The sequence below is a fragment of the Pezoporus wallicus genome, unplaced genomic scaffold (assembly GCF_028554395.1).
Source record: "Pezoporus wallicus isolate ANWC-B61680 ecotype Strahan unplaced genomic scaffold, APGP_CSIRO_Pwel_v1 contig_4816, whole genome shotgun sequence".
Taxonomy (NCBI): Eukaryota; Metazoa; Chordata; class Aves; order Psittaciformes; family Psittacidae; genus Pezoporus; species Pezoporus wallicus.
This window is the reverse complement of record NW_026640990.1, coordinates 3423791-3438720: the sequence shown is the minus strand read 5'-3', so window position 1 is coordinate 3438720 and position 14930 is coordinate 3423791. Positions and strand designations below refer to the sequence as shown.

The 14930-nt window shown below is 36.4% G+C and overlaps 1 protein-coding gene across 2 annotated transcripts in view; it reads right to left on the bottom strand.

The window, feature by feature from the left end:
- Positions 1-1926: 1926 nt before the first annotated feature.
- BICC1 (BicC family RNA binding protein 1) overlaps positions 1927-14930 on the bottom strand; it is a 116750-nt gene continuing 103746 nt past the window's right edge. For both annotated transcript variants that reach the window (XM_057421540.1, XM_057421541.1), the window contains 6 exons: positions 13813-13852; positions 12950-13104; positions 10908-11064; positions 8244-8404; positions 6269-6368; positions 1927-4844 (listed from right to left, as the gene is read on the bottom strand). In XM_057421540.1, coding sequence (XP_057277523.1) covers positions 4714-4844; positions 6269-6368; positions 8244-8404; positions 10908-11064; positions 12950-13104; positions 13813-13852 — 744 coding nt within the window. In that variant the 3' untranslated portion in view covers positions 1927-4713. The remainder of the gene's footprint in view (positions 4845-6268; positions 6369-8243; positions 8405-10907; positions 11065-12949; positions 13105-13812; positions 13853-14930) is intronic.

Sequence of the window (14930 nt, the reverse complement as noted above, 5' to 3'; positions counted from 1 at the left end):
CTTTATTTTGATTTATAAAATTTGTTTCGTTGATTCATGATAGCATGTAACATATTAAAACTGGTTACCCTATAAAAAGCCCCTCAGAAAGATAAAATCCAAATATTTTTAATACAATGCAAATCAAAGGAATTTTATGCTTTTCAGGTTACAATATATTCCTTGCTCACAACTACCCCGACTCAAAATAAGAGCTCATTTATCTTTTAACCACTTGAAGCATTCTGTAAACATTCTCCCTAGCTGCCTGCATGTCCCTACAGATCTCCACTTTCAAAAAAGCTGCAAAACACCAGTGATCCATATTGCAAAATTTTCTAGTTAATTTGTTTTTTTCTATCTTCTCAAGTCCTCCAAATGCAGCAGCTCCAAACAAAAGCCAAACTTCTCTTTTACTCAGACATGTCTGTGATACAAAGCAAGCTGGTTCTTCAAGATTAAAAGGTAACTCCAGCAGTGTCCAGACTTGTCTGGAATCAAATACTTCTTAGCTTACTTCACAGTACAAGCACATATTTCTGAACATCCTTGAGTACCACACCTTTCCTGACCAGCCAGCAAGGGTACTCATATACCTTTTGCAACCATGGTTTCCAGAGGTTTGGAAAAAAAAGTCTCCTCCACCAAGCATTTGTTTGGAGTGGGGTCAAACAGTAAGGACAGATGTCACACTTTTAACCTTTACACAGCTAGAAGAATCCATCTGTTTTGGGTATTGACAACACTTCTTCATAGACATCTTTCTCTTTAGACTGGAAATCACCAGTTTTGCTCTTCTGACTGGTAGCAGAGAGAGGTGATGAGTACCTGGATGGTGAAACCTCTTTGCCCAGAGAGCAAGCCTGTTCATGCTGTGCCATGCCAGCTGCTCAGAATGCCACTGGCACCACAAGGAGAGTGGCTATTTAGCTCTGACACTCCATCACCATTGCTCCTCTTTTCCACACCATCTTTATCACTCTGCTGACTGAAGACACAAGGTGGAAGCAGTATTCTCAAAATAGTCCACAAAGGAAAGTATCTTTTTTTTCAGACCTCTCTAATTCACTATTGCTCAGCCACCAAAAACATTACACAGTTTGCAAGTCTACCTGCCTGTGCATTTTCCACTTATATTATGCCAACGCCTTGTAAGTTGGTAGTCGGCACCAGAGCCTTCAATTGCCCTCAACAGAAGAGTTTGTTGATCCCTTCCCAGACTTGTTTCTGCACCTGCACTTCTCAGGAGGTATTCAGAAAAATAACTCACAAGTTTTTAAAAGGCCAGTGAGCCAGGAATACTGTAATTTAGAGTGGAGGCCTGTGTGTATAACATAGTTAACAAAGACACATGGAATAAAGAAATGCCCGAATTCACTGAAGGAGGTAGTAAGTAATATTAAACTTGTACCACTGCATGTCAAGGAAACAGACAGGACTAATGTAACATTATGTACATATTACCTCAGTGTGAAAGCCTTGCCTCCCACTAAATTCTGACTGGTCACATGGCCAGCATCCCAAATAAAGAATTCCTATTGGTGTTTCTTTCTCACTTCCACACTGGCAGTGATAGTATAATGACAATTATGACAGAAAACATAACTGTCCTGCTAACTAGAACAAAACATATAGTAATGAAAATGGGAAGACCAAAGAAAGAATAAAACTCATGTAAGCCAAGCCATTAAAACCTGCTATGAATTGAACCTGGGATACTTTAGCTCCTTTCATGCTAATTTTTCAGATGTATCTCAAAAAAGCATTCTTATTTAAAAGCCAAACACACTGTATGTGATATACGAAGAACAGTAAAACACACAGAGCTTTAGCACGTGAAAGAAACATGTTGCAATTATGTCAAATACTGCTTTTTATATTTTATTAACAAAGCAAGCATCCCTGGAACTGGGTCTATATAAAAAGTATTTCATTGACCAATCAGAATACAAGGGAGTTATATAAATTTATTTTATGCAACATCGATTAGTTTTGAAAATTCCCATTTTTAATGTTTTAATTTCATCTTTTATTAAAAAAAATCCCTAAAAAGGACACAACCCACAAAAATACAATCTGTATCTGCTCTATATTTACAGATAACTGGTCACTATTAAGGCACAGATTTAAAACTAACATTTTTATGTAGCAAGTCAAATAGTTGTGCATAATATAACACTAACAATACGGTACACTGTACTGTCATATTCCCTTTGTGGAATCAGAATAAGTGAGAAATTTTATTTTTCCAGTGTGCTCTTCTCTTGTGTGAAGCCCTATTGAGAAATAATGTTGTTAATGGGAAATTCTTCACATTGGTATAGATGATAAAAGCACTGCTCAGCAAAAGACCACATCAACTTAATACTGTAATAAAATCAGTTTCCGAGTATAGTACTGTCTGGATACATAGTATGTACTTATAAAAGACTAAAAACAAAAAAATAAATCTAAGAGTGTAAAGGGGTTTTGATGCTTTTAAGTTTAGGCAAAATAAGCAAGAAGGGGTTGCAGAAAATTCTGTACAAAGTGTTGCTGAATATTTATTTCACTATTATGAAATTATTAAAAATATTTTATAAAAATAACATGACTGAATATAATTCAATTTGCAAACACTGGTCTTGCAAATGCAAACATTTAAATGACAGCTTATCTGTAAGCACATAAGTAGGCCATCTGCATGGAACTACCTACATGCTTAGGAATAAGCACAAGTGTAAGTAGTTTTAGAATTAGAAGTTGTGGCTTCCACAAGGATTTCCATGAAGTTGCTCTTACCCGTGTAACACACATACACACAAATATTTCAGAGATATGTGGATACCGACTTTTGGCATTTGAGCAGAGTAACTTTGCTGTGAACAACTGTGTGCATAGAAGATGCAGCTTTATCCATTCAGATCTGTAGGACAACTTTAAAACCACAGGAAGCTAACTGCTACTTGATCTACAGGGAAAGTCACCCAGTTGTACACCATTAAGTAGATATGGCTGAAATGAGTACTGAGCAGTTATTTTTTGCTAATCACAACAAGACTTTATATTATTGCTTGATCATCTATGCCCTCAAGTAATAGTTCCTTTAAATTCCCTTTCTGTGTGCAAATTTCTCTAGACATCATTTTGTATTTTCACCTTACAAGAAAGAATAATCCATGGAAAGTGTCAAAATTAGTTTTCACACCATTTTTGCATAAAACCCAACTACTGTAATTGTTACTCTAATGCCTTCTGTTAAGAGCACTTGACAGTGGTTTATGTCCATCTCAAAAGGCTTGTACACTGAACATAAATAATACATTACAGTAGAGGTAATTCACAATATTTCTCATGGGAATGCTTTTCAACAAATTAATGCTTGGAAACTTCATATTGCATTGCAGAAAGAGGCACTTTATGAATCCCTTCATTATATCAGAATCCTTCATAAATTCATAACAAGACATTTGTAAAGACAGAAAATATTGCCAAATTATTTGGACTTTCACAGTATAAGAATGCAATACTTAGCTCTAGCCACTTATAATACGGACTCTTTCTGTTGAACATAACTTGTTTCAGAAATAGTTCATCTCAAGGGTTTCAAACACTTCTGCAGCTGACAATTACAAATCTAGATTGAACAAAACAGATGCTATCGCACCTATTTTATGTAGGTCACTTAATTGCTGCATGCATAGTCATGTAAGTAATATGTGTCATTTATTAAATGGCAACAGTGCTGTCTTGTCAAATTAGATTAGTTGTCCATTTAATCAAACTGACAGCCCAAAGCTCTAGTTTGATGAATGCCTTTCATTCTCTACCATAAATCTGCAGTAGATCAGTTTAATCTGTTATGTACTGTAGATGTATAGAATCTAAAAATAAAAGTCTGATATAAATAAGCGTCCTTTAGTGGCAAGGTACTAAAAATAGCCCTTTTCTTTGAGACAACCATTAAAAACAGTTTTTAGCATAACAGGTAGCAGTTAAATATGATGACTACAAAGGGTTAATATTGCAAAGTCCATTTTGGTCTTTCATTGCATCTCTTACAGTGAGTATTATTGCAAGCAGCATTACACTGCTTCATAACAGCATAATAGGACTGGTCCACTACCAAGTGGTTTGATTTTGGAACAATCTCTTCAGATAACTATTGGGAGACAGACAGAAGGGAAAAATCTGGAGAAGAACCAGTTTCTAGTACCATTATAGTGAGATGTGACTTAATGTAGGAACACCTGAAAAAAATTCGATTAGTGCCAATATAAAAATTGATATGGAAATGAAAGAAGTAGATTTCCACAGGACAAGAAATCAGAAGATGTAAAGTGCAGAAAGACCTCAATAATTATTTTAAGCAGTACCAGAAAAATCCATCTTGATAAAACCAAAATCTATGCTCTCTGGCATCCCAGCTCTTCATTTTTCCTTCATTCAACAAGGTAAAAATTCAGTGCATACATTATAGTTATAGGTAATAAAATACTAAACAAAGAACCCTATATTATTATTATTGCAAATTCTGTCCAATCTACATGAGTAACAAGTAACCCACATTTGGTGTTTGAAAGACAACAGACAAAATGTGTTTTCTCTGTTCTTTTGGCACAGAACTGTGCAGACAAAATGCTTTGGTCCTTGACACCCAAACTCCCAAAGTGCAGAGGTGGTGTGCAGTGAAGGCTGTCCACAGGATTGCCATGCCCATCTTTACAGCTGACTTTCTGAGCCACGATTTAACCGCTACCAGCGACCGCTGACACTAGCAATGTCCGAATGATACTGACGCGGTAGTCTTCCACTAGCTCCACCTTCCAGGAATGAGGCACGTATATTTGATGGGTCAAAGAGCTTTCTTCGGTTTTTATTCAGTTCTATAAAGGTCACACACACACAAAAAGCTCTCATCAGAAATGAATTTTAATATTTTGATCTAAGCCAAAACCAAACCTTCTGTTTAAACAAGATATTTCAGGCAGAACAGTAGGAACTGAAGATTTCTGAAGTCCTCGTTCAATTTAATAAGTTCAACAGCATAGCAAGAGTGCCAGCTTAAGACCCACAGAAGCTGCTTGGGATGCACCTCTATTTGGTGCAATTCTCATTTGGCACTGATACAGTGTGGAGTAGATAATATTTTGCAGCATTGCTTTAGATCAAATTGATCTGACTAAAACACTTTAAAAAGGTTCTGTTATAGTATTCAAAGGCTGCAATCCTCCTGAAGAGGCACACAGACCATATGGCTGCAGCACAACCATGTGATGTAAACTGAGGTGACAGAAAAGCTTTTTAGCATCTTATTTCACAAAGCACAATTCTTTATTTTAACAACACTAGAAAAATGTTTTAATAAGGACTGCTAGAAAAAAAAACAGATGCTCACCTCTCACGCACACATGCACCCTAAGCTTGTATTAGCAATTGTTCATCCAAAATGTTTTTCCTTTCCCCACTTTTCTATTCTTGTAAACAAGCTCCATGATAAACAGAAATCATTGAAAGATTACATAATTTTCATGATTGCTATTGAACTACATACTTTGTATTTTAAGCTCTTTATGCCACTATTTTAAACTTATTAAAAATCTTCACTAACAGCATCAGTAGGAGACGCAGTTGGGAGAAAAGTGATCTAGTGTTTACAATGAAGTATCCGGAAAATTCTTCCTCTGCTACAGATTCGTTGCCTATACAATGATGACAGAGCACTTCTACATAATATGAATCTCATCCTATCTATTATAACTGGGAAAAAAGTCTAGTTATGCATTGCTTAAATTTACAAAACCAAGCAAAAAAAAATCAACCCCAAAAACCCTAAAACCAAAACCAAAGACCCCACCCAATCAGGCTGTTTTTCCCAGTAAGATGATTACTCTGGTAATCAATAAAGCTTAAAAATGCCAGCCCTGAGTGATATCCAGTGCCACTGAGACTCTGCAGAGCCTGTAATCCCAGAGCTTCTGCAACCTATAGTTTTGGGACATAAAACAAAGTTCACAATCTGCTGTGAAACAAACTTTCTACCAAGGTCTAACTTTAGAAGGGGACATAGGACTATGCAACTGAAATATTACTGAAATCTTACAATTCTTACTGAAATTTTATTATTGGTAATGTGAAAGCTCTATGTAATGTGGTTTTAAGCACCTTCTGATGAGGGTCAAGCCAAAATGACCTCTGTGCACTAGACTCTTATATTTCAGTCTTTCCAAGATCCTTTGCCAACGATAAACACACAACTCAGGTGAAAAGAATACAAGCAATACTTAAAACCAATGAATGTGTTATTTACCAGAGATTGCAAGCAGCATTTTTCTTCTGGCACCAAAAGTGGTAATTCCCAACTCTTTCAAATCTTGGTCAGTAAGAGTAAGGAATGTCTGCAGATCAATCTAGAGTAAAAAGAAATACGAAAATTATGCAAAACAAGTCTCTCCTCAAAAGTAGTAAGCCATAAATGTGGTTCAGAATACTTTCAGGTTTTTTCCTACTGCATTTTACAGTTTCTTTGCCAACTTTTTCTTTGCATGTATACTGCAGTCGTTGCTTTCTAGTGGCTTCTTCACGTAGTTACTCAATTTGCGACTCCACACTTCTGGCAGATAAAAAGAAACTAAAAAGTGAGCAGTTTAAGAAAAGCACTGAAGATCAATAATGTTTTTTTCGCTGTGACTTGAGATTTCAAGTGTTCACAACAATTGCTACAACGTACCTCGGAATAGCCAGGTATGTGTGCCTGTAGATATGGTAGGTGCTTGAGACTATAGTAGGTTAGCAGAGAGATGACTGCTCAACTACTGGTGACACAGTTGAGTTACAGCACCAAGTGTTCCAAAGTGCATGCTAACCATGTATGTTATGAGTTTTTGCAAAAAAACAAAACAAAATAAAAAACCAATTCAGAAACATAATAGAAAATTCACTCTGGCCAAACTACTTAACTCATCTCACATGTAATCAGCAACTCTTGTGGTAAGAAAAACCAAAACAAAAAGACACCTATCAAACAAAAGCCATCATGTGTTAGAAATCAACTGACATCTCGCCTTTTTACTACAGTGGCTAAGATGACAGGAAAGGATTAATGATTGGACAATATGGGTATTATGGAAAATGCAAGGGTGAAAGAAGATAAACCTGATGATTCATACACAGAATTGAGACACAGCTGGATTTGTTCAGATTGAAGATTGACCCCACAACACTTAAGCAGCATGATTAGAGACAGGAAACGCTAGCAGGAAACTGCCCCCAGGCTGAGACAGCAGCAATACACTTGAATGGACTCAGGACAATTCTGTAAGAGCATATACATATGTGACTTAGTGTGCAGGAGAAGGTACAAGCTTGCTTCATGTCTATCCCTGAAATAGCTTAGTACACACTTGAATGTGCCCTGGTGTGCAGACTTTTTGTCTCATGGAAGCAAATCTGAAGCTAAATACTGACACACCAAAGCAGCTCAAGCAATACAAATAGAAGATTCTCTTGGAGTTTGCACTTCATGAACATGTTCATGAAGCTCAATGACATGTCAATCTGTACAAAAACCAACTTTGTGTGGTCTGTTAGGAAAAAACACAGGTGAAAATATGAGACCAGAAACTGGTGCACACCCCACTGCTGATAAAGGTGCAAAAAGCAGACATACGGGTCCAGAACACGGGAATATGCCAAATCTAACTATGGTCCTCTCCCTGTACAACATGAGATATGGACACAACCCACACAGACCTCTGTTTTGCTCCTTAGTAGGCCCCATTCTAGCAGTGTGACACATACACTTCCCACATACAACAGTGCTTTCAGAACAAGCTCAGGGACTCTACGTCTAAGCCTGCAAGTCTTGTGGCTGGGCTTGCTGTACTTTTGTGACGCAGTTGAATTTGTCACTGGCATAAATTATCTGCGGATAACCAAGTTGACTCTAGCTATATTGTATTCTGCGGATATGAAATACTATCACTTTGACTAAATTGAAATTAGTTGGTGCAGAGGAGGAAATCACACAGGTGACTGACCATATCTCTCAGTTGGGAGCGGAAGCCAACTGTGGAAGTCAAAGTCAGTCAACTGGCACACAGGGGAAGTTTATAGTACTCATGTCCAGGCTGGCTGTCTGGAAATTGAAAGATGTATGATACAGCTTTGAAAGAACAGCTCATGAGAATGCTGTCACAAAGCAGACTTCTTAGTGTCTTTGGTCAAGAGAATACTGCTGGAAAACATGCTACAAACACAAAGGTGTCTTCTGAATGAACACTAACCTCTTGCTGTTGGAATACATCTGTGTATTTGCCCAAGCCAAGTTTGCTGAACAGCTCAGGCAGATCAGATCCCTTGAACAAACTGTTCAGGTTACAGCCATTGCTTCCTGTCAGCGAGGAAATGCAGTCCATGTAATTACTGCTACTGAGATAGTGTTCAGCTGAAAGAGAAGAAGTGCAATTTAAGACACATCACAGAAGTGCACAATTTTCTGTCATATCAATATTGTATTAGTTAGATCTTTAAATGGACAAAACATTTAAATGTTTATTATTCAGAAAAAAAAGCCTCTCAGTGGTCTGAGAGAACAAACAGCATAAAGTCAAAGTTTTTGTTTTCTATGAAAAGATAATCAGGTAAGTCTTTTAAGCAATAAAATCACATTATTAAAATGTCACACGGATACAAGTCAGGAACCCATACAGGGGAAAGAACTGCAAGAGATGCTGTTGCTTTTCCTCCTTTTAAGGCCTCTCCTCTTTTCTGGTGAATATTTTGGAAAACACCACTGCACACAAATACAACCAGACTTTTTTGGTCTGGATGAAGAGAAAACCATGCCGGAGCAATTCCTGGTAAAGGAGCTACATAGCAGCTACATCATTTGGCTAGCATTTTAGTATAATACAGACAAAAATAATAAATGCAATAGTTTTATAAAAGACTAAAACTAGAAATAGGATCACCATATAAACTTAAATTGCATGTCTAAAAGGTACATCTTCAAAAAAAAAAAAGTTTCCTCAAAAACCCCAAGAAACCTGATTTAGCAGTGCAATCCCTTTCCTAGGTGTGTACATACTGATAGTACACAAACACATAGTTCTTAATTATTTTTCCTCATGCTGTAACAAAAGGATAGCTGCCAGGGAGCGTATCAGGCATTTGTGCAAACGGGGCTGCTGTGAGTGCTCCCTCTGTCATTACAGATACAAGAAAGAACAACAGTGGATACATAAGAGGCTTGCAGGAGGCAGAGGATACTTTCCCAGGTGAGTAAAATTAAGATTGCCCCAGAGACTTCTGCTATGGCCTTCACTATCAAGCACTAACAAGATGTGAAAACCACCACTATTTCCCAAGTGGTTATGCTACATTTCTTATTTTCTGGGCAGAAACTGGATAGAAGCATTTGGGATAAGATTTACAGAGTTTGGAGAATTTCTATCAACCTTAGTTCCATTTTGGAAAAAGTTTTAAAATACAGTTAGCCATTCAATGTTGAAAATGTGAACATTAAGTTTGAGAAATGAAGCAATAACTAAAATGATTTTTTAGACTTTAAACAGCAGTGTTTCACTTTTTCTGCTATCACATTAAGATAATAACAAAAAAGCCCAAACAGAAATTCAGGGCAGACAATACAAGGTCATGAATTGAAAACTGAATATTAAGAACTACTTACTGGTGCACTCAGGAAGCTTTATTTTAAAACAAAGACATTCAACATTATTATGCAACTGTGGCAATGAAGACTTACATTTTAGTACCCTGGCACCTATACGTTAAGGTAAATACATTTGTATGAGAAACTCATAGCTGTTTCTTTTGTCCCTCCTCCATGCATTTCATACTCTGGGAAAGCTACAGCTGCTATAGAACTGCTTCCCCTACAGCAAATGTATTCACTTTTCTAATTTTCTTCTAATGCATATGTAAATACATTTTTAATCCTTATTTATTTTGATTAACCTAGAGCTTCTATTTTTGTCCAATTAATCTGGAAGCCCCAATGGATCGATTTCAAATAAACATTTTATCTCTTTTGTTCTGAGGTATGCAGAATATGGTATGCAGCCATTCATAGCTGAACTAATATGTTATTATTCCTGATTTTAAAAAGCAAGTATACTAACTATGAATATTTTCTCTAATTGAAGCTATCTTTTCTTTGGATGTCCACTTTATACTATCTGTGTACTTTGCAGCTAATCTCACCTTTAGGTTTAATTCACATTTGTAAGAAAAATAATAAAAAAAAGGAAAAACATCCATAGTAATTATTTCCCCATAGTGCACTCAGTATAGTCTAGTATTCTCTACCTCCATTTCTCTCTTTCAGAAATGTATATATTTAGGCTTTAAAAAAAAAAAAAAAAATTCAAAAAAGTCAACTGAAGTAAAAATTTAAGTTTCAATTATTTAAAAAGTAATTACAAAATTTATAGCCTATGACCACACAAACCGGTTTTTAAAATAATGTGCTAGGCCATGCCAAACATATGGATAGTCTTTTTTTATCACCATAAAGAGAATTATGCTTTAAAATTCAGTGTCAGCACAGATTACGACTTCACCAGGGAGCAGCAAATAGCCCAGTAAAGACCTACCTGTTGTATTGGTAACAGAACAATGATAGTCTAGAAATAAGTTTTTATATAGGTCTGTTTTCAGTAAGCTTTGAAAATCCCTTTCCAAAACAGCAAATAGCTTTCAGCAAGCATGTCTTAACATTTAAAGGACTTCCTTAAAAGTTTTCCTTTGGACCATTATTTGTATATCATGTTATATAATCCTGCATATGCTTTCACTTTTCAATTTGTAAAACTAGTTTACTTCATAGTTGTTGGAAATTTGAATCCCTAGTGATGCCAAGAAACATTCAACTAGATATTCATTGATATCAATATGATTTTTTTTTAATAAGATGTTAAGAAATTCACCTGATTTATTTTGTTTTCGCTTGGGGCTGCCAATTGAAGAGACAAATTCATTATGAGCTGCGGGTCCAAGACCATTACGGTCTCTCCAGTTATCAGATTCACTGCCATTTCCCAGGTGCTCCCGACTGTTGGACCGAGAGAGAGATATTGATGAACCCTGCAATTCACAAAAACAGAATGTGGGCAGTAAACAAAAGTTTCATTGTGACTCAGATGTTTTCTTTGAAGCAGCTTAGTTAAGAAAATCCAGCCTTTAATACTTGCAAACATTCTTTTGGCAGTTGATCAATAGCCAAGTAATCACAAACTGGACACAAAAACAGCAGGTGCACTTAAAACATTTGCAGTTTACAGATTTTAAGCAGAAGTTATTTAAAGACCATGCTTCAAAATAATTTGCTCAGTATTTCCAAGTTTGTTTCCGAAACATTCCATCCTATCAAATTCCCACACAAATTCTAGACAAAGCAGTCTACCAACTACACCCCTTCAGAGGGAAGAGAACACAATAGAATATCTATCTGAAGGCAACTGGATGAAGTACACAATAATTGACAAAACTACTGTATGCAGTACAACAACAATTTCACACTGGTTTGTAAATTCAGATTATTTTTTAACACATTTTAATATTCTTATAAAGTACTAATTATCAGTTCTGAATGTTCCAAAACAAGGGAATTGTATTCCCTGACAGCAGCTTTTAACTATGGAATTGGGTGGGAACATACCCGAAAGGAGATTAACATTATTGATACCACACACTTACACGAGTTAAAATTGTGTAACCAAATGAGCAAGTTAATTTTATACACTTGCATCAGATTCCAATTTGAAAAAAAAAAAAAGCACAACTTAGGAGGCAGCAATCTTCTCTGCTATTCAGGAAAATTGACACCACTGAAGTAAGAAGGCAAAAGCCCCTTATCATTGCCAAGACCTGAAGATGTGAGCTATGTTTTTTACAACTCAACAAATTAAGAAAAGCAGGAATTGACTACAAGTCTTACAGAAGACCATCACGGTCTGGGGGAAAACCCCACCCCAAGTCAGTCAGTATAGAAAAGCATGTAAAATTAAACAAAAAAACCAAACAAAACCCCACAATGATTCACAGATTTTGGTTGTAGCTTTTTCTCTCCTCCTGGTTACTCCTGAAACCTCATTATATATATTTAAATAATTTGCATATATTATGTGTATTCAAACCTATTACATATAGTTGAATGACAAAAAAATCAGATGTCAAATGGGGAACACCAAGGCATAGTGTTAATATGGTTGAATATTTCTTTTGCATTAAAAGTTAGATACATCCTAGAGAAGAGTTGTATGAAGTCCCATTCCTGAAGAAACATACTATTTACATTTTATATAAGTAGAACAGAAGAAAAAGGTGTCTCTATGGATCTGGGAAAGATTGCGGCAAGTAAAAGCACCATAAAGCAATTCAGAGCACCTTTGAAAAAGAAAGTAAGAAATTTCCTGCAAGATTCCTATGGTGGCACTCTAGAGAGACTTGCTGGACCTGTGGCTGCCTTCTCTCTATGAAATTTCTGGGCCCAGTGAATAGTGCAAACAGAGAAAACTCTTCCACTTCTACAGCTTTATCAACAGAAAATAAGATGAGCTACACCCATTTCTTATTCTAACATTCTGCTCCATCATGCAGTGATTCACATTATATAGTTTATCTATATATACACAATGTTTTAATTAGGTTACAAAATTTCTACCACTTGTCTACAACAATTGAGACATTTGGTCCTATATGTTGTTTTAAGTTTCTGTAAGCAAATATTATCAGGAGCAGACTCTTAATAAAGCTAGTGTAAGACTTGAAAAGCAGACATAATTGTGTGTTGAGCTGAATGTGCTAGATATGCCTTAATATTTACATAACAAACATTTTTTCACTTACAAGGAAGAAAGCTAAAAATCCTATCTGCAAGACTTGTTTTTAAAAAAGTTAGATATCTCTCAAGAGAAACAACTGGGCCATTCACTTGAAGTAAATTTCCACTCAGTATAGTTTTTTATACCTCATATGTAGTTGTCATAGATGGCTTGTAAGATACATGATTCGCTCTTCTTAGTTCCTTGATAGTTTCTGCAGGCATAGATTTAGAGAACCCCAAACCACTCCACGTATTTGTTGGAGTCCTCACTTCTGTTACAACAGGCTTCTTCAACATAGCTAAAACAAACAAAAAAAAGAGACAAATTAGTAAATCTCAACCTTAAAAAAAGGTACTGAGATGATCATCCCAAAGTCACGTATGTAAACTGACTTCAATCCACCAAAGAGTAAATTCTAAAAACTTCCACCTGCTACAGCTAAAAACTTCCACAGCTTGAATCCTATCCTTAAGGCAATTTACTCTGTGAGAAGACAGTTAAACCCCATAGGGCTGCAAGGAAGCCAAATGAATTATCTGTTTCAAAAAGGGGAGCTCCAGGTTTTATTTTGGACCAAAGCTATGGTTAAGTCCCTTACCAATTTTGTAACTGAATTTATCCCTGACATAAGGAGTAACTTTGGCAATATGACAAACATCTTCAAACTTAATTTGCATCCAAATAAAATCAAATATTACAGCTATGAGGCTTCTGGAAAAAAAAAAAAACAAACCAAAAAAAAATCCCAAACCCACAAAACCAAAAACAAACCCCAATCCTAACATAGATCATTTCCATATGGATACACTTGCACAGAGAGCATTCCATCCACAAGTTTTTACTGTATTTTATACTATGTTGGCATTAAGAAACTTTTGAAAACATGAAAACTGTAACACAAATGTAAGCTTGAGATTTGCTTAATAATCTATTGCAAAACTGAAAATTCAGAAAATTCTTGCAGCCATATACTAAACTTTTCAGAAGTCACTGTTCATCCACATACCTTTGGTCGCTAGTAGCTTCTTCTGTTCATAGTCAAATGCCTAGAAAGTAAACATGCAGAAGACACCTTAATTGCCATTCTGAATAAATGTCATTCCAGTACTCAGATCTTGTAAAAACATAGGTTTTGAAAGTGGCCAATGAATATACCTAGGAGAAATCTGAAGTACTACAACAATAATTTGACAGTAGTCCTGTTAGAGACTTAGTAAAAGTGTTCACTCAACAATAGGTAACAGATTTTAATTTAACTATCTATCTGATATCCATTTGAGTGAGGCTGCAGCAGTATTTACAAACTTTTTAGGCAGAATTTTGCTTTGATTTTTTTTTAGTAAGACATTTTCCAAGCATATTTCCCCTTCCTTGATCATCTGGTCTTAGCATTTTGTTTTGGGTTCAGCAGTAGCAGTTATTTTTCTCCTTCTTGGTAGCTGGTGCGGTGCAGTGTTTTGACTTTCAGCCTGCGAACAGAGCTGATAACAATGATGTTTCGGTTTGGCCAAGGACTTTGTGAGCCTCATGCTCTGCCAGGGAGGAGGGGAAGCCAGGAGGAAGCAGAGACAGGACACCTGACCCAAGCTAGCCAAAGAGATATTCCATACCACAGCACATCATGCCCAGGATGTAACTGGGAGTTAGCCGGAAGGGCTGGGAGACTGCGGGGTTGAAGGAGGTATGGGTCAGTGCTTGGTCAGGCTGGGGGGGCGAGTTATCGGTCAGCTGGTGGTGAGGTGTTGTATTCTCTTCCCTTGTTATTTCCTTTATCATTGTTATTATTGGTGGTAGCAGCAGTGATCTGTGTTATACCTTAGTTACTAAACTGCTCTTATTTCAACCCATGGGAGTTGCATTCTTTTCGATTCTCCTCTCCATCCCTCTGGGAGTAGGGGGAGGGCAAGGGGGGGGGGAGTGAAGGAGCCCTCTGCCTGGTTTTAAACTATGCCACATTTAAACATTCCTCAAAAGTACATAATATATACTATCTTAACCAGCAACTCTAGTCACCAGAGTTATGTTTAATAATCTTTCAAGTTTAGTTCCCCATGCAGTCATCTTCTGAAAGAAAAAGGATTTCAGTTTTGAGAGAATTAAAATCCCTTATTATGTGCACTACCT